This window comes from Prionailurus bengalensis, chromosome C2, assembly GCF_016509475.1.
Source record: "Prionailurus bengalensis isolate Pbe53 chromosome C2, Fcat_Pben_1.1_paternal_pri, whole genome shotgun sequence".
Classification (NCBI taxonomy): domain Eukaryota; kingdom Metazoa; phylum Chordata; class Mammalia; order Carnivora; family Felidae; genus Prionailurus; species Prionailurus bengalensis.
Genome location: NC_057350.1, coordinates 65,837,301 through 65,864,827, shown reverse-complemented (window position 1 = coordinate 65,864,827; position 27,527 = coordinate 65,837,301). Strand labels below are relative to the sequence as shown.

At 39.6% G+C, this 27,527-nt stretch overlaps 2 protein-coding genes across 2 annotated transcripts in view; one reads left to right on the top strand and one right to left on the bottom strand.

The window, feature by feature from the left end:
- Positions 1-22,185, bottom strand: part of POGLUT1 (protein O-glucosyltransferase 1) — a 28,004-nt gene extending 5,819 nt beyond the window's left edge. Inside the window, exons 1-7 of the mRNA XM_043594240.1 lie at positions 22,009-22,185; positions 21,113-21,203; positions 19,859-20,002; positions 11,040-11,175; positions 8,738-8,859; positions 3,180-3,239; positions 1,666-1,765 (exon numbers count right to left, since the gene is read on the bottom strand). Coding sequence (XP_043450175.1) covers positions 1,666-1,765; positions 3,180-3,239; positions 8,738-8,859; positions 11,040-11,175; positions 19,859-20,002; positions 21,113-21,203; positions 22,009-22,093 — 738 coding nt within the window. The 5' untranslated portion in view covers positions 22,094-22,185. The remainder of the gene's footprint in view (positions 1-1,665; positions 1,766-3,179; positions 3,240-8,737; positions 8,860-11,039; positions 11,176-19,858; positions 20,003-21,112; positions 21,204-22,008) is intronic.
- Positions 22,186-26,113: 3,928 nt separating this feature from the next.
- TMEM39A (transmembrane protein 39A) overlaps positions 26,114-27,527 on the top strand; it is a 30,892-nt gene continuing 29,478 nt past the window's right edge. The window contains exon 1 of the mRNA XM_043594239.1: positions 26,114-26,478. The gene's annotated coding sequence lies outside the window, so the exon portion shown is untranslated. The remainder of the gene's footprint in view (positions 26,479-27,527) is intronic.

Genomic DNA, 27,527 nt, shown 5'->3' with positions numbered 1-27,527 from the left:
ACATGAAGAAGCCATGGTCTCGAAAAGTTGAGACTTGCTCAGGGTCATGTGGCCCTATGTAGAGGAGCAAGGGTTTTAACCTGGGCCTGTCTGATTTTAGAGTTTAAGCTCCCAGAGCCATGTGGATCCTTCTCTGAACTCAGAGATCCTAACCTACAGCACATTTCACTCTGTGTAAAGTATACATATACGAAGGTACAGGTGGTGGCTGGTGGGCTCAGAGGTAAAACCCACACACAGATTTTGTTGGGGATGGAAAGTATTTAAAAATAAAAATTCAAACCATTGCCAACATTTACAGGTGGTAAGATATTTCTTCCAAAAACCCCGATTTCCAACTTTTCTTGTAAAACATAAAAGGAAGGTCTGGTAAACTGAGCTCCTATTCCCTTGGCGGTGTTGACCAGACCTTTAGCTCTCTCTCCTGCTCACTCCTGTGGCCTCCTGGGGCATCTGAGTTTGAGACCCCCATTTATATCCCAGCTACCTTAGAAGATGGCAAACACTTTGATGAGGGAAACAAGTCTTGTTTGCTTTTGCAGCATCCCACAGTAGAGGCTGTGCTGAATGGATACACTTTTCATATTTTTTTCTTTCTTTTTTTTTTAAATTTTTAAATGTTTATTTTTTATTTTTGAGACAGAGAGAGACAGAGCATGAACGGGGGAGGGGCAGAGAGAGAGGGAGACACAGAATCTGAAACAGGCTCCAGGCTCTGAGCTGTCAGCACAGAGCCCGACGCGGGGCTCCAACTCACGGACCGTGAGATCATGACCTGAGCCGAAGTCGGACACTTAACCGACTGAGCCACCCAGGCGCCCCCATATTTTTATTTTTCAACAAAGTTTGTTAGACTTCATTTGCTCCTGTTTGATTACAACTATCACATATTACATCTCAGATGCACTTAGTTTTCCCACAAGAAGTTTAAAACTTCTTTTCATATCATCCTCATATGGCATTTGAAAATTTCAAATGAGGACATTTAGGGCTTAAAGTTCTTTGAATAAGGCAAGAAGTCATAGAAGACAGAGATGAACTCCAACCTGAAGGAGCCAGTCATTGCTGGCATTGCCTTAGAATCACTTGGAGAGTTGTAAATAAATTAAGAATATCTTTACATTTCAATTAAGGATATCTTTACGTTTCAAATGCTTGAAAAATACCCAAAGAAGAGTATTTATGACATGTGAAAATTACATGAAATTCAAATTTCCATGCCATAAATAAAGTTTTACTAGAACACAGCCAGGCTCATTCATTTACATATTGTCTGTGGCTACTTTCACACTGTGATGGCAGAGTTGAGTAACTACAACAAGACCATACAATCCACAAAGCCTAAAATATTTACCATTTGGCCCTTTCCATAAAAAGTTTGTGTCCTCTGGTTTAAACCTTAAAAGTAGTAAAAAAACAAAACAAAACAACAACAACAACAACAAAACAACAAAACAAAACAAAAACTACTACTCATAATATGGCCCAGAAAAGCAATGTGAGTTTGAAAGAATAATTTACATATATGCTAATACTAGTTTGTGGATCTTTCTCTACATTCATCTATCACTAAGAGGAAACCTGATCTGGAATTCTACCCAGGTGACAATGTTCTTTGAGTGAGAATGTTCACTGCTATGGTTCTATTCAGACAATTGTGATTACTTTCATAGATTTCCAGGCTTGGTTTTTGGTGTATTCTGCATCAACAAGTTTTGGGTTTTTCCGAGATAGAAGAATGAGAGGATCCCGTTCTGGACTTGTCCTATAAAAGAAGCATATGACATAAAACATGTGTCCTCCACCATAATACTGTTCCCAATCTCTAAAAAGTAAGCTGTAATTGGACCCAATGCAATGACTGTATACATAGATGGATAACTTACTGGTTACAGCAGAGGTGGGGGTGGGGGTGGGGGGGTACTGGGCCCTGTGCATATAGGTGTTCCTGCCTGTTTTCCTGGCTGTTTACCCTTCAGAGATGGGGAGTATTGGGCCCTTCTTTGCTTACATCTAGTCTTTAAGAGGATGTTGTTCTGAACTCTACAGGCATATCCCAGGGAATGAGTTCCCTTTTAGGATGGCTCATGTAGCGTCTATAATCACTAGTACTTACAGCTGTGTGACTAGGTAATCACCCCTCACCAAAATAGCTACATGACCTTTGTTGTGTGTATTTCGTAAAGTCCAGTGTAATATTTAAATTAAAAAGAAAAGGGCTAAAACCTGTAGAAAAAGTCCTAGTTATGGTCCAAGTAGGAGATGGTCCTGACATTTGAGAGGTCCTGGACACCTCTCCCGCCCCCCCCCCCCCCGACCTGCCATGGACCCACTCTCTAGAAAAGCGGACATATCCCTATATAATTTATAGGAAGTCCTAGAACTCTTCAAGTCCACACATGGATCCCAAGTTAAGAAGCTGTGATCTCAAGATCTGAGAATCAAGAGAAGTTGATAAGGACCAGTAAGCAGTGCCTACTGGGCCTATCTACATTCTCAAGTTCACTGCCTCAATAGAGGGTATTGAGGACTCACCAGGAAAACGACAAGACCCTTCTCCTTTCACGGTCCCTGTTCTGTTCATCTATACAACAGATGGTCTTCATGTATCTACATGGCCGGTACTGTTCTTGGCACTGGGGATGTGGGTCTGAGTAACATGGAGAGGGTCCTTGACCAACATTTCCCTTTCCCTCCTCCCTTTCTTCCCTGCTTCCCTTTCCATTTTCATCAGTCTCAGTCTGTGGTCTCCACCATTATTTGGCAGCCACATGGCCTCATGGAAAAAGGAGTCAGGAGATCTGGTGATGGTTCCTGATCCGCCATTCACTAGCACAGTGACTAGAAGAGGTCCAGGTCAGAAGCTACCCATAGGACACTATAATCTCTTAGGCAAGAGGACAACTCAGCTGTTCTCTTCAACATACACTCAATGCCTAATATACTCATGGCACTCTAAATACCTATTCAATGAATAAATGAATGAACCTTACTTCTTTCAGTTCCAATTCAACTAAGAGTGATTTGGGCAAAAAATTTAAATTCTCTGTCTAAAATTCTGTGCTTCTACATTTATTTCTTGGTTATCTTAGTTTTCTCTTTGAACTAGAGATCTTCACACCCTCAAAATTGCTTATATTTTACAAATTTCTTTGTAAAATGCCAGAAAATATAGTCACCTTGATCCTCGGAAATATGCTGTAGAGTTTTTCTTCTTCCATGGCCATTGTGCTGCTGACCTAAAAATAGATTTCAGTTAGTTTCTATGTTTTTCTCTTAACCAAATGAGGACGTGTTTTAACCACTTCTGAAGATTAGTTCAGAGCTTTACATTTTTCATTAAGTCTGACCGAGGCTTTCAAAAGAAAGAGCCCTCAATGACATTGCATTTCCCTTTGTGGTTGCTTCATTCCTTTGGAAATGCTAGCCAATAATATCTACAATCTGTTCCTCCGTTAATAAGTTAACAACATTGAAAGAAAAGTTCCCAGCCCCTAAATGACATGTTTAGAGCTATTTAATGAATACAATCAGGATTTCTTCTCTGCTTTATGTAGAGTGGTGCTATTGATAAACTTAATAGGCAAAGAGACCTGCAGAAAATATCAGAAATTGAATTAAGGGCAAGAAAACAAATCACTTCTTGACCTCGTGTTTTGGATGCATAGGCAGCATCTTTAGAAACGTGTCTGATATTGCAAAGCACCCTGTATTCTTGAAACTGTCCTAAGTGCTCCATGAAACAAAGTCCCTGAAACTCAGGTCTCAGTACATACTACCATGACCAGCTTTTCTTGCTGAAGCTGCTAGTTCACAGATGCAGCATTTTTAACTTCCTTTGTAGGGGCCCTGCACAGGGTTGCATGGTGTCTTCCTCTGAGAAATGAGGGGGACAGCTGAATTGGAGTTAATGAGGGATTGCTGGACTATTTACCATAATGGAGAGACTTAGGATATAAACTTTTTAGGTAGAAATACTTTTAAAGACATAAATGTCACATTACTCAGCTTCTCTCAGCTGAGAGCATTGCTCATTTTCATGGCCTATCTCATAGGTTTTCCTTGCTATACCATCTTTTCCTGATTCTACAATCCAAAGCCAAAACTATCTCTCATTGTGCTCCATACTCCCTCCCACCGAAACATAAATGCTATACCACTGGGTTATTTTTGTTTACTGGGTTTTTGTTTTTTACTGGAAATATGGTATATGCTCATTATATAAAATTCTTTTTTTAAGTTTATTTTATTTATTTTGGGGGGGGATGTGAGTAGAGGAGGAGCAGAGAGAGAGAGAGAGAGAGAGAGAGAGAGAGAATCCCAAGTGGGCTCTGCACTGTTAGCAGAGGTTTGATCCCATGAACCATGAGATCATGACCTGAGCTGAAACCAAGAGTTGGACCCTTACTGACTGAGCCACCCAGGAGCCCCTATATAAAATTCTAATGGAAAAGCATAAAATAAAAGTAGAAAAATCATCTGGAACCCTCCTGCCCGTAGATAACCATTTTTACCAATTTAACGTCTCAGTGAAGAATTTCCTTCCAATCAAGTCTCCATATCAGTGGTTCTCAATTGGTGACTTTGCCCCGTTCCCCCAGAAGACATTTGGCCATGACTATAGACATTTTTGATTGTCACTACTGGGGGAGTGCTACTGGCATTTAGTGTCATTAAGACACTAATGGGGTGCTGCTAACTATCCTGCAAGGACAGGATAGTTATGCACAGGACAGACCCCTGCAACAAAGAATGATCCTATCCAAAATGTCAATACTACCAATATTGAGAAACCTTGCTCTATATAACGCAGTTATTTTATATATATTATATATTATATATTATATATATACCCATTCTCACAATGCTTGAGGTGGTTTTGTTATCCCTAATTTACAGCTGAGGCTCTTGAGAGGGTAAGCAGTTTGCCCAGAGTCACACAGCTGATAAGAGCCAGAGTATAAACCCAGAGTCCCTGTTTTTAAGCCCTATGCTACCTTTACTTTGCATTCAGGCACAACATTCTGTTTTATAGCCATGCCATAATTCACTTCATTACTTATTCATGGGCTTTTAGGTAGTGTCTAACTCTTTGCTTTAAGAAACAATACTGTAGTGAATATCTTTGTGTACCTACCTTTACATACTTGTCCAATTAACTCTTTGGGATAAATTCTAGAAGTGAAATGGCTGGGTCAAAGATATATACATTTTATATTTTGATATACGTTGCCAAACCACCCAACTAAAAAAGTATCAATTTATACTGAAATTCTGAGTATAAATTTCCTTGGTCCCTGGGAAAACTGTATTTAATATACACAGACTTGTACCATCTCTGTTTTCTCTCTCCCTCATTCTTTCTACCCACCTACTTACCCTCAAAAGACCTATGTTAGGACTTTTTTCCCCAGGCAAGTGCTAAAAGTGGCCAACACAGCCTGGGGCTGCCCCAGACCTCTTTTATAACCATCCTCCCTACCTCCTATGACAGTAGAGACATAAATCTTTAAAATACAGAAACAGTGAATTCTTCTACGGAGTGAAAAGTAAGTCAATAGGGACAAACTCCCAAAAGATTAGAAAAAATAGCAGGCAGACATCAATGCAGATAAACAAGGAGATTTTTTTTTTTTATTTAAAAAAATTTTTTTTTTCAACGTTTATTTATTTTTGGGACAGAGAGAGACAGAGCATGAACGGGGGAGGGGCAGAGAGAGAGGGAGACACAGAATCGGAAACAGGCTCCAGGCTCTGAGCCATCAGCCCAGAGCCCGATGCGGGGCTCGAACTCCCGGACCGCGAGATCGTGACCTGGCCGAAGTCGGACGCTTAACCGACTGAGCCACCCAGGCGCCCCTAAACAAGGAGATTTTTAAAGTTTCAAAGTAAGAAGTGAAATCACATAGCTAGAGCTTTTGAATGGAGGGCTCTAAAATATAAAATTATAATTCTGGGGGCACCTGGGCAGCTCAGTCGGTTAAGTGTCTGACTTTGGCTCAGGTCATAATCTCACGGTTTGTGAGTTCGAGCCCCACATCGGGCTCTGTGCTGACAGCTCAAAGCCTGAAGCCTGCTTCGGATTCTGTGTCTCTTTCTCTCTGCCCCTCCCCCACTTGTGCTCTGTCTCTCTCTATCAAAAATAAATAGATGTATTAAAAAATCTTTTTTTAAATTACAATTCTGCAATCATGAATAAATTCACCTGAAGAATAAGAGGGGATGATATCAAAAGAAAAATATGTTCTTGTAAGTTTAGATTTTAAAACATAATCAATCTCCCTAAAATAAGCTTAGTGGTTTTCAAGGGAGGAAAAAGAGTACGTAGTGGAGGAACTGGTAACAGCTTGACTAGGTGATCAAAATTAATATCTCTAAAGAGTTAAGGATGGGGGCACCTGGGTGGCTCAGTTGGTTAAGCATCCACCTCTGGATTTCAGCTCAGGTCATGATCTCACAGTTTGTGAGACTGAGCTCTGTCAGCACAGAGCCCAGATTCTCTTTCCCTTTCTCTCAGCCCCTCCCCCACACACTCTGCCTCTCTCAAAATAAATAAATAAACATTAAAAAAAAAAAAAAAGAAGAGTTATAGATGGATGCAAAAATCACTTAGGTAAGTATTAAGGCCAGCAATGCATAAGCTGAATCTAATCATGAGGAATAGACAAAACTAAACTGAAGAACATTCTATAATGTATGTGGCCTGTATTCTTCGAAATGTCAGTGTTATGAAAGAGAAAGACAGACTGAAGAGCTGTTCCAGATTACAGGAGACTAAACAGAAATAATAACTAAATGCAACACATGAGCCTGGATTGTATCCTGTACTGGAGGTAGAATGTGCCATACAGGACATTATTGGGATAATTAAGTGTTGTACCAATATTGTTTCCTGAATTTGATAATTGCAGCATGGGTATAAAGGAGAATATCCTTGCTATTAGGAAATACACACTAAAGTATTAGGATGTACAGGGTCATAAGGTATGCAACTTACTCTCAAATAGTCCAGAAAACAAGAAATTATGCATATATTACACATAGCCTAAAAGTCTATCATAGAAAATAATGAGGTAAATTATTATCCATGCAATGGAATACCATGTAACTAATAAAAATAATGAGGTAGTTTCATATGTACTGACATGGAAAGATCCCTAAAACACACTAAGAAGTGGGGGGAAAAGATGCCGATGTTAGACATACTTCTTTATTTTTATGAGCATATATAGGTTTCATAATCAGAAAAAAAGGTTGTTTTTAAAGATTTAAAAAACAAAGTAGGGTGCCTGGATGGCTCAGTTGATTAAGTGTCCGACTCAATTTTGGCTCAAGTCATGATCTCACAGTTGTAAGATCGAGCCCTGCATGGGGCTCTACACTGAGCATGGAGCCTCCTTGAGATTCTCTCTCTCCTTCTCACTCAGCCCCTTCCCTGCTTGTTCTCTCTCTCTCTGTCTCTAGAAAGAAAGAAAGAAAGAAAGAAAGAAAGAAAGAAAGAAAGAAAGAAAGAGAAAGAAAGAAGAAAGAAAGAAAGAAAGAGGAAAGAAAAGAAAGAAAGGAAGGAAGAAAAGAGAAAAAACAAAGTAGATGGATAGCAGGTAGAAAAAGAGCTACAAAAAAGACGAGTGTAAAAAGTGTATTTGCAAGTACCTGAAAAAAAAAAAAAGGATTAGATAACTAAAGCCAAGAATAACTTGAAGAAAAACAGGTTAAAAAACTTGTTATTTTTCCCTCTGGAGAGGATGGGTAAGGTTAATTGGTAATGTGGAGAAGATAATGCACTTGGATACCAGGACTTCAGGCCTAGATTGGTTCCTGACATTGACCAAGTCACTCAACCCCTGAAATAAAGAGTTGGAAAGGACAATTTCCAGTTCTAGTTCTGTGAAGTATGAGACCAAGGTATTTTACAAAATCATTTTCAAAGTACACCCACCAGATAACAGACTCATTTTTTACCTGGTGGCTTTAACCGCCATTGAGGACTTCAGCCCTATGTGTTTCTTTAGAAAAGGGACATTCTTTTCACCCCCTTTGAATCTCCAGCCACACATGGTACAGGTGATAGATATTTGTGGAAATGAAGTTAAATTAAATTTTTGCTTCCTCAATGGACCTGAGAGAGGACCTATAAAGACTGTATTTCTTCTAGAAGTTTTCTAATTAGGTATCAATGTTGTTTAAATCATAAATGCAAAATGTAGCAAGGTAAGAAATACCTATAGCTTGGATGACATGGACAATCTAAATTCTGAAATGACATCAGATAGACTCAACAGCCCAAGCATGTCTCAGTCGTGAATCAGGAGAATCTGGAATAAGTTTGTACTTGAGATAATTATGGGACAATATGTCCTCCCCATCTCCACCTTAAGGACTTAGATCTAAGTTATAAAGTACATTTATGTTCCTCCTAGTAATTTTCTATTCTCCCCCACAACATGGTCATTCACTTTTTTCAAATTATGAAAGTAATTCACTCTTATTTGGAGAATCTTAAAAATACAGAAAAATTTAAAGAAGAAAAGAAAAGGCTCCTATACTCCTTTCCCCAAAGGCATTACTGATACTTTAGGGTAGGCTCTGCTCTTTTCCTATGGATGGGTAAATATTTTATACACACACAAAATTGCTTATGCTATAGTTTTCCTTTTGTTTTTAACTTAAACAAACATTAGTTTATTTCAAGAAGACCTACAAAGAAGGACAAATAAAACCTCTCTAAAGGACCTACCTTACCAGATCTTCTCTGAAGAGGTCCCACCGTCCAAGACCTGTAGGATAAATTGGCCAAACAGCAGGCCCCCCTTCCCAAAATGTCCAAGCAGGATACATGATATCATGGTACTCTGATGTCTTCAACAGAAACAGAAAGGTTGTTATACATCAGTCTCAGAACAGAGAGAGAAGAATTAAACTACAGTCATGCCACAGTATCTGGAAAAAAGTCTTGCTCTAGTATTAAATTGCCAGAAATATATTTTCCTTTGTCTGCAAAGTCTGGACTCTAGACATTAAAAGAGAAAAATGACCGTGGGTTAAAAATCATGGGCTCACTGAATCCCAGAATTTAAAATCTCATTAAAGGTCAACTTTTCCAGTTACCCAAAGTTCTATTTGTTAGGGTTTTTAGTTTAAGGAAACAAAATACCTAACTCTGAATCATCACACAGCTCTCTTATCTTTTAACTGCTATTACATTTGGAGTATATACTGTCTTACCAGTTCCTGATTATTTCCTAGATGGATCTTTTGAGAGCAAGAATCACAATTAAATGGTTAAAATGGTAGGGGCTCTTGAAACAGATCATCTGGGTTTGAATGCTGACTCAAAATGCTGACTCTACTTCTTTCCAACTCTAGGCAAGTTACTTAATTTTTCTATGCCTGCTTTATCTTTATGAAGGGAGAAATAATACCAATAATGTTACCTATCTAATGGGCTTACTAAATGAGTTAGTACATGTGAAAAACTTAGACCAGTGTTTGGTACATAGTAAGTACTCAGTAAGTGTTCATTAGTGTTATCTAATACTGTGGTACTGTTGAGCTCGCCCTGGTTGGTCAATAAATTATTGATTATTTGTTGATCAGGACCAGAAGTGCTGATGGGCAGAATGGGAGAAAGGGATATTATCCCACATCTTTTGAAAAAAGTTTTAAATCATTTGTTCTCTTTTTATGATTACTTCTGTTAAAACTCTGGCCTGATAAACCTCTAACTCTTCAGTAGTTTCACTGGAATTACACATGCAATATGCTGTTTGCCTTTCTCAAATACTTTTGAAAAATGGTATGTGATTCATAAAGCAGCTCAGACATAACAGCTGCTCAATAGAAGCTGTACAATTACTATAAAGTTGAAAGACTAAAAGCTTTCTCTTGGGAATTAGAAGTCACTGGCTTAGAAACAAAAAGAGAAGATGAAAAGAAAGTATACTGATTGTTATACTTTACCATACACAGAAACAACAAATAGATAACAAGCATAAAGTCCTTACTGACTTACATGGGAGCTTCTATCTGTTCTTCTGGGAGGGTTTCATGACAAACAAGAAAACCAAGCACTTTTGAGAAATGAAGCTAAATCATGGGAAATGCAACACAAATGTGGCCTCAGCCCATCTGCAACACAGTAAATACACAAGTCTACAGAGAAAGTAAACTGTGATAAAGAAAAAGTGGGGATAAAAGGTCCCTCTTTGGAGAAACCACATCCGAGATGGTGCTCCTTTTCTCAAAGTCCATCGGGTTTTCCTAAACCCTCCCTTCCCCCATAGAATCTTCCACCCATTCTCTTCTAGCCCTCCCACCCCACCCCTAAATGTGGCCATACCTAGTCTCAAGGGAACCAAGGCCCATGCCTTCCAATACACATTTGCAACAACCTGGGCACTGAGAAGATATTAACTATCTCAAATTCTTCAAGTCCACAGGTGTGAACTAGTACTCCTATTCCTCCATAGCTAGACTCAAAGCTCACCCTCTCACATATTCCTCTTGGATATCCCAGACCTATCCCCTCAATGTACTGCTTCAGCACAAACTGTGTGGAGTTATCCACCACCTTCAGCTTCACTGTTAGCCATGCTGGGCCCCTGGGATACACTGACAGATAGGACTACACACACACACACACACACACACACACACACACACACACATATGGGAGTTCAACAAATAGTTTTTGAATGAAGGTGTTCTCTAACTCCAAGCCCATGAGCTATTTTGAGCCACTCTCTCCCTATGTTCTGTAGGATCTCTAAACCTTTCCTTCAATGTCCTATCAGTTCTTTAGGTGTCCATTATTCTCTCCCCTTCATCCCTAGACCTATAGACACTTAAGCAATCTTTTTACCCATTTCCTCAGTCTTATTGCTCAGCCACTGTGAAGCTAAGAGGGACACAGGCCAATTCCTGGACCTCAGGCATCACCCTCACCATTACCCAGCAGATTCTGTCATAGGACAATCATCTCCTACTCATACTCTAGAGGAACACCTCCCATCTCCCCATACATCTTTCCCTATACTTACCTTACTGAAGGAGAAGACTGGAATGGCAGGCTCCATCCATTTAGGAACCTGAGGATAATCTCGTACATTGATCACCATTTCCATGTCAGGGAGGCGTCCGATAACTTCCAAAATAAAGTGTTCAACACCACTACACCTGTCAACCAGAAATACCACATATTCACCAGATCAGTGCCGACTATAGGACAAGACATGGTCCCATTCACACTTTGAAAGCCCATGTTCAGATCGTCAGCCTTCTGCAAAGTTTCCTGAAAGCAATGCTTCTAAAAGGACTTTTCTACTCTCTTATATTGTGCAAGGCATCTTTCCTAGCTAAACTGCTCCAGCTTACAACACTTCATGAAGTTTTCCAGTTAGATCATAAGTCTGCAAGATGTATTATTGCTACTCCTACCACTTTTCTTCTATTCATCCCTAGTTTTTAAAAATTTCCTCTTTAGTTTAATTAGGAAGCAAGATACAAATTTTGATAGTAACCAGAAAAAGCTAATTCTCTAAGTGTGTCCCTAGGGCTTTGCCTCTCACAAAGACATTATATTTATATCCACCATAATTAAGTTTCATAACTTAGGAGGAAAGATAGGAAAACTTTTATTGCCTTTGAGTTGAATACTTCAGAACACTATCAAAATCAGTTTTGCAAGCCAGAAAGAATGTTATGTACACAATCACAAAGACTGTAATACAGGCATACTTGAGAGATACTGTAGGTTTGGTTCCAGACCATCACAATAAAGCAAATATGGCAATAACACAAGTCAAGAGAATTTTGGGGTTCCCAAGTACAATAAAAGTTACGTTTATACTATACTGTGGTCTATTAAGTGTGCAATAATAGTATTATGTCTAAGAAAACAATGTGCATATCTTAATGAAAGACACTTTATTGATAAAAAATGCTAAGAATCATCTGAGCTTTCAGCAAGTTGTGATTACTGATCACAAATCACCATAACAAATATAATAATAATAAAGTTTGAAACATTGAGAAAATTGTTCCAAAATATGACCCAGAGATGTAAAGTGAGCAAATGCTGCTAGAAAAATGGCACCAATAAACTTGTTAGATGCAGGGTTGCCACAAACCTTCAATTTATTTAAAAAATGCAGTATCTGCAAAAGGCAATAAAGTGAAGCCAAATAAAACAAGGTTTGCCTGTATACTTTTCTGGCTGGACTCCCCAGGAACCCTCAGAGGAACTCTGGAAAGAGAGGATACACTGGCAGATTAGCTTTTCTGCCCCATCCCTTGAGGTCCTGACCACCACTATCCTGGAGGGAACATTACAAGGTTTGACCAAAATTTTCCAGTAGCATATAAATGACTGATTCATAAAATTGATTTATATAGAGAGAGGTAACTGCAAAAAATATCAATGATTCATAAACGAAAGAAAAGATGCTCAACTGTATTAAAGAATGTCCCAGAAGCGCCTGGGTGGCTCAGTTGGTTAAGCGTCCAACTCTTGATTTTGGCTCAGGTCATGATCTCATGGTTCATGAGATTGAGCCCTACATTGAGCTCCATGCTGTGTGTGGAGCCTTTAAGATTCTCTCTCTCTCCCTCCCTCTGCCCCTCCCTTGCTCCCCAAAACCCAAACTTGTAAAAACAGAGAATGAAATGGTGGTCACCAAGGGATGGGGGGAACAGGACAGATGCTGCTTAAGGGTACAAACTTACAACAAGTAGTGAATATGCCCTAGAGATCTAATGCACAGTACAGTGAATATAGACAACAATACTGTATTATAATCAAACTTGCTAAAAAACCAAAATTTAATTATTCCAACTACTAAAACGAAAGGATAATTATGTAATTAGTGCTACAATGGCAATCATATAGTATATAAATGTGTCAGATTAACATGTTGTGTACCTTAAATGTATATATTATATGTCAAATATATTTCAATTAAAAATTTATTTATTTTTTTTAATTTTTTTTAATGTTTTATTTATTTTTGAGACAGAGAGAGACAGAGCATGAATGGGGGAGGGTCAGAGAGAGAGGGAGACACAGAATCTGAAGCAGGCTGCAGACTCTGAGCTGTCAGCACAGAGCCCAATGTGGGGCTCGAACTCATGGACCATGAGATCGTGACCTGAGCTGAAGTCGGACGCTTAACTGACTGAGCCACCGAGGTGCCCCTCAATTAAAAATTTAAAAACAAAGTATCACTATGACAAAAAAAAAAAAAAGTGCTGTTGAAGCTAGGTGCTAGTCTTCACCAATCAGACTGACAAAGATCAGAGTCCAATAATACACAGTATTGATGAAAGTATGAGGTCTATTGTGAGCATGTAATACAAGGGTGGTGGAAGTGAAAATAGGCACAACTTTGGGATGGCTGGCTGGCTCACTGGGTGTCATGGGTTCAAGCCCCATGTTGGGTGTAGAGATTACTTACAAAACAAAAAAGAAAAAGTATATAAAAGAAGAAAATAAGCACAACTCCTTTGGAAGACAGTCTGCTTCTATTCATCAAGATTTAAAAAACACATTAGTTGGCCTACTAATCCTACTTGTAGGAATTGAGCCTGCAGATATAATTACATGAGTACTCAAAGGTTTAAGTTCACTACAGCATTGTTTACATGTGTTGAAATTCAAAGGGGAATGGTGGAGAATAATTTAAATGTCCTTTGATAGAGGGCTGAATAAAGAAATCCACACAATGGATCAGTATGGAGCCATGGAATAGTGAGATATACTCTATGTACTCATAAGGAACAATTTAAAAATATGTTATATGAAAAAGAAAAGTAAGTTGCAGAACAGAAGATACACATGTTCTATTTTGTTGATGAGTCTAGACAACTGTATATGCATAAACTATTTCTAGAAGGATATACAAGAAACTTGTAATCGTGGTTGTCTTTTGAGAGGAGGACTCAGGGACTAGAGGTTTGGGGGTTGAAGGTAGTAGAGAAACTTCCATTTCCTTGTTCATATTTTCAGGTTATCTAAATATTTTACCATGTGCAAGGAACAGTCCTTTGATGATAAAATAAACAAATAGAACTAGTTAGAAGTTTAAAAAATATAATGTTGCTATACATTTACATTTAACAACTAAAACATTTTGTTTTCTTTCATGTTCAGCTTTTAAAATAGCACTCTTGGGGTGCCTGGGTGGCGCAGTCGGTTAAGCGTCCGACTTCAGCCAGGTCACGATCTCGCGGTCCGGGAGTTCGAGCCCCGCGTCAGGCTCTGGGCTGATGGCTCAGAGCCTGGAGCCTCTTTCCGATTCTGTGTCTCCCTCTCTCTCTGCCCCTCCCCCGTTCATGCTCTGTCTCTCTCTGTCCCAAAAATAAATAAACGTTGAAAAAAAAAATAAAATAAAATAGCACTCTTTCACAAACTGTATAATGCCGTTTATGATTCCTTTTATATAAAACTCTAGGAAATGATCTATAATGACAGAAGGCAGATCAGTGGATGCCTGAGAATAGGGGTAAAAGGACAGCATGGCAGGGAGGGGTAGGAGAGAATGATTGCAAAGAGGCACAAAGAAATTTTTGGGAGTGACAGATACATTCATTATCTTGGTGTATACATACAGCAAAACTTATCAAATTATAATTGTATTAAAAAGAATAAAATATCAAAAAAAGGAATAAAATATCTAGTCATAAATTTAACTAATGAGATAGAAGACCTGTACTCTGAAAACTGTAAGACATTGATGGAAGAAATTTAAGATGACACAAATCAATGGAAAAATATACCAGGCTCATTGATTGGAAAAATTAATATTGATAAAATATCCATGCTACCCAAATCTACAGATTCAATGCCACTATCAAAATACCAATATCATTTTTCACAGAACGAGGACAGATAATCCTAACATTTGTATGGAACCACAAAAGACCCTTAATAGCCAAAGCAATCTTGAGAAGGAAGAACAAAGTTGGAGGTATCACAAGCCCAGGTTTCAAACTATACTACAAAGCAATAATAATCAAAACAGTATGGTACTGGCACAAAAATAGGCACACAGATCACCAGAACAGAATAGAAAGCCTAGAAATAAACCCATGCTTGTATGGTCACTTAATCTTTAACAGAGGAGACAAGAATATACAATGGAGAAAAAAATAACCTCTTCAATAAATGGTGTTGGGAAAACTGGACAGCTACACACAAAAGAATAAAACTGGACCACCTTCTTACACCATATACAAAAACAAACTCAAAATGGATTAAAGACCTAGGTGCAAGGCCTGAAACCATGAAACTCCTGAAAGAAAACATAGGCAGTAAACTCTTGGACACTGGTTTTAGCAATATTTTTTTAGATCTGTCTCCTCAGGCAAGGGCAACAAATGCAAAAATAAGCAATTAGGACTACATCAAACTAAAAAGCTTTTTCACAGTGAAGGACACCATCAACAAAACAAAAAGCAACATACTGAATGGGAGAAGATATTTGCAAAATATCTGGTAAAGGGTAAATATCAAAAATATATAAAGAACTCATTCAACTCAACACCAAAAGACAAATAATCCAATGAAACAATGGGCATAGACATGAATAGACATTTTCCAAAGAAGATGTACAGATGTCCAACAGACACATGAAAAGATACTCAACATTACTAATCATCAGGGAAATGCAAATCAGAACCATAGTGAGATATCATCACCAGTCAGAATGGCTATTATCAAAAAGATAAGAAATATTAGGGGCACCTGGGTGGCTCAGTTGGTTAAGCATCCAACTTTGGCTCAGGTCATGATCTCACAATTTGTGGGTTGAAGCCCTGTGCCGGGCTCTGTGCTGACAGCTCAGAGCTTTGAGCCTGCTTCAGATTCTGTGTCCTCCTCTCTCTCTTGCCCTCCCCTACTTGTGCTCTGTCTCTTTGTCTCTCAAAAATAAATAAACATAAAAAAAATTTCTGGGGCACCTGGGTGGCCCAGTTGGTTGAGCATCCAACTTCGGCTCAGATCATGATCTCACTGCTTGTGAGTTCAAGCCCTTCATCGGGCTCTGTGCTGACAGCTCAGAGCCTGGAGCCTGCTTTGGGTTCTGTGTTTCCCTCTCTGCCCCTCTCCTGTTTGTGCTCTGTCTCTCTTATGTTTTATTTTATGTAAAATAAAACATAAAAAAATAAAATAAAAATAATTTTAAAAACATTAAAAAATTTTTTTAAGTATTAAAAAAATAAATAATAATTGTTGGAAAGAAAGGATACGAAGAGAACCCTCATGCACTGTTGGTGGGAATGCAAATTGGTGTAGCCACTGTGGAAAACATTATGGAGGTTCCTCAAAAAATTAAAAATGGAAATACCTATGATTTGGTAATTTCACTTCTGAGTATTTACCCAAGGAAAACAAAAATACCAATTTGAAAAGATATATACACTCTTGTGTTTACTGCAGCATTATTTATAATACTACATATGGAAGCAACTTAAGTGTCCATTGATAGATGACTCGATAAGATATAATACATATATACATATATATAATACATATATCTACATGTATATAATGGAGTGAATATATATAATGGAATGAATATATATATGTACATATATATATAATGGAATGAATGAATATATATGTAATAAAATGAATGAATACATATATGTGTGTGTGTATATATATACATATATATATATAATGGAATATTACTCAGCCATAAAAAAGAATGAGATCTTGCCATTTGAAACAACATGGATGGACCTAGAAGTTATTATGCTAAATGAAATAAGTCAGACAGAGAAAGACAAATACCATATATAAAAAACCTTAATAAATAAAAATAAATAAAACCTTATGATTTCACTTACATGTGGAATCTAAAAAACAAAACACATGAATAAACAAACAAAAAGCAGAAACAGACCCATAAATACAGAGAACAAACTGATGGTTGCCAAAGCAGAAAGATGTGAGGGGATGGGCAGAATGGATGAAGGTGGGTAGGAGATACAGGCTTCCAACTATGGAATAAATAAGTCATGAGGATAAAAGGTACAGCATAGGAAATACAGTCAATGGTATTGTAATAGTGTTGTATGGTTACAGATAGCAACTACACTTGTAGCAAGCATAGCATAGCATATAGAATTGTCCAGAATCACTATGTTATTCACCTGTTACTAACGTAACATTGTGTGTCAACTGTACTTCAATAAAAAAAGTCAGGAAGATGAAAAGTATAGCATAGGGAATATAGTCAGTAATATTGTAATAACATTGTATGGTGACAGGTGGTACCTACATATATTATGGTAAGCATTTTATGATGAATATACATGTTGAATCACTATGTTGTACACTTGAAATTAATATAATATTGTATGTCAACTATACTTCAATTAAAAATTAATTTTTTAAAAAGATAATGAACACAAAAAACTTACCAAGTTGTATACTTTAAATATGTGCAGTTTAGGGAAACCAAAGCAAAAATAAACTATTGGGACCTCATCAAAATAAAAACCTTCTGCACAGTGAAGGAAACAATCAGCAAAACTAAAAGGCAACTGACAGAATGGGAGAAGATATTTGCAAATGACACATCAGATAAAGGGTTAGTATCCAAAATCTATAGAGAACTTACCAAACCCAACACCCAAAAAACAAATAATCCAGTGAAGAAATGGACAAAAGACATGAATAGACACTTCTCCAAAGAAGACATCCAGATGGCCAACCGACACATGAAAAAATGCTCAACATCACTCATCATCTGGGAAATACAAATCAAAACCACAATGAAATACCACCTCACACCTGTCAGAATGGCTAACATTAACAACTCAGGCAACAACAGATGTTGGCGAGGATGTGGAGAAAGAGGATCTCTTTTGCACTCCTGGTGGGAATGCAAACTGGTGCAGCCACTCTGGAAAACAGTATGGAGGTTCCTCAAAAAATTAAAACTAGAACTACCCTACAACCCAGGAACTACAGTACTAGGTATTTATCCAAGGGATACAGGTATGCTGTTTCAAAGGGACACATGCACCCCAATGTTTATAGCAACACTATCAACAATAGCCAAAGTATGGAAAGAGCCCAAATGTCCATTGATGGATGAATGGATAAAGAAGATATGGTATATATATACAACAGAGTATTACTTGGCAATCAAAAAGAATGAAATCTTGCCATTTGCAACTATGTGGATGGAAATAGAGGGTAAGTGAAATTAGTCAGATAAATATCATATGACTTCACTCATATGAGGACTTTAAGATACAAAACAGATGAACATAAAGAAAGGGAAGCAAAAATAGTATAAAACAGGGAGTATAAAAAACTGGTTCCTCAGCAAAATCTCTCAGCTCATCCTTGAAATGCTGAGTTTATATTTTACTTTGTTCACAATAAAGTTTTTTAAATGCAACCTGGGCTTCTCCAACTGGGTGATTTAAAATTATCCAGACCTAGAAAGATACTGTTTTTGGCTAGATGGGAATCAAAGATATTATTCAACTGTATCCATTTCATTAAGGACACTGGTTCTGAATATTTCATTTTGTTTCTTCTTTGCCCAACTCTCTTTTCTTAGTTGTGTATGTAGTTGAGACAGGGAACTTTCCATGCATTAGAAATATAACTATTTTATTGTCAATGAAAGGTCCTGTGCTCCCTTAGGAACATTTCTAACAGCTCATGATTCTTACCAAAATGTTCTGAGGTCTGGAATGAGAGGTATGTGCCTTTCAGAAACTTTGAGAGTATTTTATTTCATTTGGAAATTGCTCATCTATTAAACATTAGTTAAGCCTTCAAAGTCTAATAATGTCTATATTCATATTTTCTTTCTCATTTGTAGAAATTAGAAATTCTTCTATACTCATAATTTGTAAAGGTGAAACAAATGTCTGTTTAAAATACTTCAATAATTTTCCCCATTACCAGCTTATTTACCCCTAACACTTGATAACAAAAGTGTAATTGTGATTACTTCACGGTAATGGGATTTTAAGTGATCTTTATTTTCTTTTTTGTTGTTGTTTTTACATATTTTTGACAATTGAAATGCAGTAATTTGTAATAAAGTTATTGTTATTAAGAATAATTCCTTATGTCCACACAGATGCACGTTATTTGCAATACTGCTCATATACTTTCCTTTTAATGACAGAATAGAGATTGTTTAGAAAGATCTTAAGCTGAGAATACCATGGCCTCTGATTTTTGTACTTTGTAATTTTATAAAGATTTGAGTTAAAAAAAAAAAAAGACTCCTAAAAGGGAGGTTTCTTATTTGTTGTATAAACATGTAATGCTACCTAAGTCCAACTTCCAGGCTTAGTCCATGACCCTCCCTGCTCATCCCCAGCCCTCAGCCCACTGATATGTTACCTCAACCACCACACCTGAATTCCTGGCTAGTGTAGCCTGTGTATCCGCAGCCTCAGTTATTCTTGACTTTCCACCACCTTTCTTCAAATACTCAGTATCTAGAACAATACTTGACCCATGAAAAACACTCAATCCTTCTCCTTCTTCAGCCCAGCTCAATCCTGCTAGGTCTCATCAGCCTGTGCCCTGCAGCATCCATATCTGGTGGATGGTGAGAAGGGTAGAACCATAGCCAGTACAACCAGTGATTGTGCCCAAGCCTCAAGAAGAGAGAGGAGACAGACTTTAATATAGGAGAAAGGGGGGCAGGAGTTGGAAAGAAAAATCCTCAGGCAGGAAGAGTTTGTCACTATTTTGCAGTCCCTCTGAAATATGAGGAGAGATTCACCTGTGGGGCCCTCTAATTAACTCCTCTCTAAGAACAGTATCAAATAAGCCCATATATAAGAAGGTCAGAAGATATATTTACCTCATAGCTCTTACCTCGAGGGGAACATGCAGTCATTTTCTCTGTATAATCTGTTCTTAATAATCTGATAGTGGGTCCCCAGTTTCCGTCTGACTACCTCTGCCATCATCTTCCTGGAGATACCTCCTCGAAAAGGAGTTAGATCCTCTTCTATGACACTGAAAGAATGTGAATCGTCAAGGACAGCAGGTCAAAAAGTGGTACCATTCCACCTACTTCCTATCTATGGGTTTAGGTTTAGTATTAGAAAATACAGTAAGCCAGGGAAAGAATGGAGGACAGGAATGAGCAACCTTTCCGTAGGTAATCTAAAGCAAAACAACAAAGAGGAGAAAGCAAGTCAATTTCTCTTCTTCCTTTCTGGATCTGGATCGCCCCTTCCTTACTTGATGCACATTCACCTTTAATAGGCACACAACACCTGTGTCCTCCCAGTGACTGCAGTCCCACTGACCTCCCCTTCTCCAAATCCTGCAGAACATAGGATTTATGCCTTACAGTCTGACACTGTCTGATGCCCTTGGTCTCAGACTGACTGCCTTGTTCTGTCTGGCACCCATTCACCACACATACTCTAGCAGCCTGACAGCAGTGACCGGAAAGTACGGTATTTTGTATCCCTTTTAAAGTTCAATACATAGATTTTAATAAGTATCATAAGCATCAGGTTAATTTTTTGAGGAGTCATGGAATAACAAAACGAGGAGGTAAAGGACCCTGTTTTTTTAGCTGATGAGGAATCTGACACCCAGAGAAGTTAAGTGACTTGCCACAGAGATAATTAGTGGGAAATCTGTGACTAGAACCAAAGACTGCTTTTAAAGTAATCTGTCTACCATACTACCCTCTCAGCCATAATTTTTACACTTTAAAAAAAACCAACAGGAAACTTGATGATTAGCCTCATTTATAAATATGTTCATTCCTCCGACAATATTTATTGAGTACTTATTGAGGGCCAGCACCAGGGATGCAACACTGAGTAAGACATTGGCCTTGACCTCAAGAAGCTTTCAGTCCAATGGGGAACACAGACAACTATGTGTGCTAACTCCAAGGAGTAAGTAGCATTGCTGAGACCACCTGGGCTTCTCCTATCCCGGGGCCTTTTTGTTCCCTAGAAATAGGAAACCCACCACAGGAACATTGCCTTTTATCAAGGCGTATTTGGCTCTCTGATTACTGTAATCCAGGTCTCTTGGGGATATTAGGGGAATTCTTGTGACAAGTACTAAACTCTCAAAGACACATCAAAGAAAAGAACTCACCCATGGTAGCAGCTGCAGTTTTGACTTGAACATGGTTCATAATTCTCCAAAGACCTGTTAATTTGGTCAATAAATACTTTCCATTTTGAACCTTCAAGAAGTGAAGTAAATGAAAGTTAACAAAATATCCTGATCATTCTCATTTGCTACCGGCAGGCATGCCGAACCAACTTCTGACACCCCTTCCCATTCCACTGGTGAAAAGGAAACGCCAGGAAGGATTCATTCTATAACTCTCCAGCACTCATGTCAAGTCTGCTCCTCTACTTGAGCTGTCAGGTGTCCAAGAAATTGGAAAATGTCCAAGCTCAACGCCTGGCACTCAGATAGCTATGAATAAACTGGGAACACGTATTCTCACCTTTTACTAATCAAAGTGAACCCTATAAAGAGGATTAATTAAAAGCCAAATACATTAATTAATTCTCCCTTCATCTCTCCGTCAATTCACTAAGAAACACACACACACACACACACACACACACACACACACGCAGAGAGAGAGAGAGAGAGAGAGAGAGAGAGAGAGAGAGATGACTTATTTCCCAGTGTGTTTTAGGGAGGAACAGTGTAGCCAAGCGCGGGCGACACTGGCTGTAAGTGAACAGGAGAACTCCCTCTCCACCTCGCTATCCTAATTCCGAAAAACAGGTTACTCTCCAGGGTCCTGGGCAGTAGAAGCAGCGCCAGACACCCAGAAGTTCTCACTCTCCGCTCCAAGGCGCCCCCGTGCCCTCTGCCCAGCTAAGCGCTCCAGCGGCCACAGCATCAGCCGGCCTCCGGCCGCCTCAGGGAACCGGGGGGGGGGGGGGGGGGGCGGGGGGGGCGGGAAAGCACCTCTGGACCGCGCCAGACCCCGAGCCTCAGCGGCAGTCTCGGCCCCGCCCGGAGCCCACCTGACTCCTTCTGGCGACCCAGCACTGGGGGCAGTAATAGCAACAGCAGCCACAGCAGGAGCTGCGGGCGCGCCCACCGCTCCATCACCCGCAGCCCACTGCAGAGTCCCAGCCGCGGCGCCGGCGGAAGCACGGCCCCGCACAAAGATGGCCGTGGGTGCCGCACCACGTGGGCGGAGGGCCGCCCCGCACAGAGATGGCTGCGCACCACTCCGCCTTCCCGCCCCCAAGTCCCGGCCTGCGGCAGAGTTTCTTAGGGAGCACCGCTCTGGGACTTGAGCCGAGTGCTGTGGTGGAGGCGTGTGCATAGTCCCGCCTCGTTTGTTCCGAGCCAAGCTGTATAGTTAGCAGCTGCTTCATGTCGCCGGGTGTAGTGAAAGTTTCAAAATGTATCTTTCTCTCCCTTTCTCTCTTCCTCACTTTTTCTCATACAATCGAAGCCCAGGAGAGAATGAATAAATGGCATCCCCTGGGAAAATAAGTCTAATAATGGTAATTCCTTACATTCTGTAGCATATTTAAAACACCTTATTCTCTGCAGCCAGAAAACTGAAGATCAGAGATCAGCTTCATAGTTAGTGGTACAACATAGGCTAGAAGGTTTTGCATGAGATCAAACTCTTTTTTTTTTTTTTTTTTTTTTTTTTTTTTTGAGAGAGAGCAAGAAAAAGCGCGAGAGTCCAGGTGAGGGAAAGGGGCAGGAGAGAGAGAATCTTAGGCTCCATGCAGAGCTGGGTCTCACAACTGTGAGATCATGACCTGAGCTGAAATTGAGTTGGAGGCTGACCACCCAGGTGTCCCTCAAACTGCCTCTTATTAAATAGTATAGATTTGTTGAGTACCTGAATATGTACAGCACTTTTAGAACTCAAGGGTTGTAAAATAGTATAGAACAAATCTCTTTGTAATAGGAATTTTTATCTTATAACAATTGAAGTGACTTAAACATGGGAAAAATCTGTGGGTAACATTATACGGGACAGTATATATGTGTATAGTTATACATAGGTATATATAATAATCATACAAGTATTTATTCACTGTCTAAAATGTACAAGGCAACATTCTAGGCTCTGGAAATACATGAAAGTATGAGAGATGAGATCTGTGTCCTTGAGTTTAGAACTGGTGGGAAGACAAATACACTTCCCCAGAGATTGTTTATAACGTAAGGCAATATGTAATTGCTATTGGCTTCAGTAGAGAGAAAGAAAGATCAATGTGAGATGGAAATTTGGAAAAGGGCAGGGGTATATTGAAATGAAAAGGAAATATTACAGTTAAGGAATAGTGTGCTGGAGACACTAAAAATGGGGAGCCATAATTTGCAGAAGGTCAGGGTAGAACATAGATTGATAGTAGTAGAGATGGTAGTAGGATGCACATTGAGAAGTTGTGGAAGATAAAATAATGTTAATTAGTTAGGACTGGGTTATATCACTCACTTCGGGGGAGTGAGTAGGCAAGAAGAGAAAATGGATCCTCAACACTATATTATACAAGACTTCTTCAGGGATCCAAATGAAACCTTGAAATTTGTTGCTTCTACTTTAGGAAGACGTGTAGTACGTCAAAATCAATGGTTCATCAAAAGCACATAACTAGGGCACCTGGGTGTCTCAGTTGTTTAAGCATCTGACTCTTGATTTCAGTTCAGGTCATGATCTCACAGTTCATGGGCTCGAGCCCCACATCAGGCTCTCTGCTGATGGTGCAGAACCTGCTTGGGATTCTCTCTCTCTTCTCTCTGCCCCTCCCCCTGCTTGTGCTCTCTCTCTCTCTTTCTCAAAATAAATAAATAAATGTTTAAAAAGCACATAACTAAAACAATGTGTTATGTAGACAAACACCACAGTAACCTCTTCAAAGGTAGTCTAAAATGAATATAGTGGAGAATAATTTTTAAAACTTTAATAAGAGTTTTTATTTTCCATAATTTCAGTTTTCTGTCAGACGAAAATGGAAATAACCTTCTATTATAATGTCTTTAAAACGAGAATAAATCAATATTTTCTGCAACTTTACAATGTTTATGTGGAAGAGCATCAAGAGATTGGGAGATAGGCTGCATGTGAACCCCCAGAAATAATTGTCTCATTTTCCTAACAGATGAGATAGTTTATTCCAGTGGTTCCCATATGTAAATAAGCAGAAACCTAGAGCTATGAAAATCACAGATTTCTGAGTCCTGTGCCCGCCACTAATTTAAGATGTAAAAAATTTGGTTTGAAAGACCCTCCATGTTCAAGCTCTTCCTGCTCTTCAAATTCAAGTCATGCCACATTCTCCTTTGCTCACCATGACCTAGCTATACAGCTTTGTGTTGTTTCTCAAACATGCCAAGCTCTAACACACCTTAGAATTTCTGCATAAGTTTTGTTTTCTATCTTGACTGCTTTTCCCTCCCATCTTTGCCTCTAGTTCCTTCCCAACATTCAGGCTTCTACTGAAATACCATTCCCTCAAACACATATCCCCTCAAAATGGCACCTTCCTTATTTTCTACCTTAGCCCCTGTTTGTCTCCATAATACTAATAACGTATTTTATTTATTAAATGCTTCCTGCACTAGAATATAAGTCCAGGAGGTCAGGAACATATCTGTCTTGTTCACTAAGACAATGCCTGGTACACAGTAGGTGCTAAATAAATACTTGCTGAATGAATGGAGGATGCTGGGGAGCCAACAGAAAAGTGGCAAAGGAATTTCAATGTAGCAAGCCAGGAAGCAGTTAACAGAGCAAATATAAAATAAATGTACAAAATTATGAAAATATGTAATAATCTATGTTGAGTTTTACATATTCATGAATGAAAGTTCTGTAGTACCTTAGGACAGTAAGAATATTTGGAATATTACTAACTTTAATGGTTTTGATATTGGTCATTCTGGCTCTAAATTCTGGCTTTGCCACTTATTAGTGCGGTTATTTTCAACAAGTTATTTAACTTCTCTTAAAACTTGTTTCCTCTGTAAAATAGGAACAATGATAGCATCAAAGCAATATGAGATTTAAATGAAATATGTAAAGGCACTAGTCTAGTGCCTGGCACCGCAACGACTCTCAGTAAAGGTTAACTAATCATGTACTCCACAGAGAGGGCTTTCTCTTAAGGTGCTTAACATCTCTGGAGCGCGAGATCTCATATACCTACTCTTTTTGACACTTTTACTCTTTTTCTAATAGTAAACTACTGGCAGTTTCTGATTCATCATATTACCCACCATTTTACTTTTTTATGTCACTTCCTTTACTAAAAGCTAGCCTTTCATGAAAACCTATTCATTCTTGCAGTTTTCCCTTTAAACCCCAAGCTTGCTGTGTCTTTCTTGGTAAATGCGCCAACACCATCGTCCAGAATTTATTACACTTAATTGCATGCTAATATCTGGACTTTGGGCATACTTTTAAAAAATGGTTTTTTTTTTAATGTTTATTTTTGAGAGCGACAGAGAGAGCATGAGCAGGAGGGGGAGGGGTAGAGAGAGACACACACACACACACAGAATCTGAAGCAGACTCCAGGCTCTGAGATGTCAACACAGAGCCTGACGGGGAGGGGGAGGGAGGGAGGCTCGAACCCACAAACCGCGAGATCTTGACCTGAGCCGAACTAGGAGGCTCAACCAACTGAGCCACCCAGGCACCCCTGGGCATACTTTTAATGCTGCATTTACTGTAATTGTAATGACTGTGTTTTCCTGGTGTCTCGCCTCTTTCAATAGACTGAGCAATCTGTAGTATTAACTCCAGCATCCATCCAGTCCTTTAATTCACATACAATAGACGCAGACTGGATGATGAAGCAGGACATCGCGACTTGAACTCCTTTATCTGGCGGTGACGGGACAGTGGGTGACGGCTCCGAATCTCCTCCGTCTGTAAAACTGGGACGATAACTTGTACGTAGCTATTAAGGAGAGTCCAAGAGACACAATAAGGACCCCTAGCGTGGTGCCAACGCATCGTAGAAGTCCAGGAAGGAAATACTTCGGCCAGCGTTGGCTGGGTAGGTTGGACCACAAGCCAATGAAGAAGGAGAGTCCCACTGCGCAGGTGCATGCAGGAGTGGGTGGGGTGCTGGCTCTTCATACTGCAAGAGCAGTTCCGGGGGCCAGCTAGACGCTGGGGCAGCGGGCGGTCGCGGAGCTGACGTCATTGCCGTGCGCTGCCACGTCTGCTCAGCTCCGCGGTAATGGAGGCTGAGGTTGAGTGCTGACGGGGCCGGGCGCTTCCTTTAGCTTTAGCTCTGGCTCTGACTCTGGCACTGACCTGGGGCTGGGGCGGGGGCTGGCAGCCCGAAGCCTGGGCACCTTTTCTCAACTTTCCGGGCGGGGACGTCCTGCGGACAAGCAGCTCGTTTGGAGCTCTTCAACGCGGGGAGGGAATTCTCTTGCCTGGGTTCCAGCCTGTAAAGCCGCCGCCTCCTCCCAGGGATCCCGCCCCACTGGCTGGGCCTCCTCCATGCGTGAGTATTCCCGCATGTACAGTATGCGCTGTCCGACTGCCCGGCGTGCTTCGGTCCTCTGGGTTGCGCCGCGGGAACCTCTTTGTCGTTTGTCCCCTCTTAGGGGCCAGTCTGTTGAAGTTTGTAGTCTCTTGCCATTTGCCTTGCTTCACCTCATCCCCTCGCCTATTCTATCCCAGTTTTTTGCTTCACACTTTTCTTTCCCTCGTTAACTGAGCAAGGACCAGCAGTCCCTACATCTAGCGGTTTGAATGTTTTGTCTTACCTGGGGTTTCTTAGTCTACCGCCGAAGGCTGTTAGGAATAAGGAATATCGGATCAATCTGCAGTAACGTTTGAAAACAAGGGTTTTTTCCAAGATGTCGTTTTTAAGTTGTATTATTTAGAAAGTAGATTTTGGTGTACGTATTGGCAGAGCCATGTTTTTGCCGTAAATGGATCAAGATACAGTTTCTTTTCGATTGGGGGCGGGCGGTCTTTATCTGTTATTTGCCTTTTAATCCTGCAGTTTCAGTAATTTTTAAATGATTTCACACCAGCATAGTGGCCATCCACTATAGCTCTTTCTAATATTTACACTCTAACATATGGAGTTACAACTTGAACAATTCTTTTAAAGACTTAAAAGGCCAACTGGTGTACTTTCATCCATCTTTGTCGGTCCTGACAATCACCTCTGTAGGACAAGGAACACTTTTGGAGAAACAAACTCAGAGGTAAAGTGACTCAGTTACAGTCAGATAATATGTGGCACATCTGATCTCAGAACCCAGATCCCTTGATAACAAAGCACAACATTTTGGACAGTGGTGATTCTCCTGTATTTCAGGTAGTTCACTGTGAAATATCTGTAATATTAAATTGGAAATGTGTTTGTTAGGTGTTTCTTGTTAACTTCTACCTGATTGTAATATTTTTCATATGACACAAGTCAGCTGACAAAAGACACAAATTGTGACTTACCTAATGCTGACCAGAGGTTAGATCACAACTTAGGCTTCTGACCCATTAGAGTTTGCGTAGTCCTTTCATCAAAGTAAAGTAGGTAAT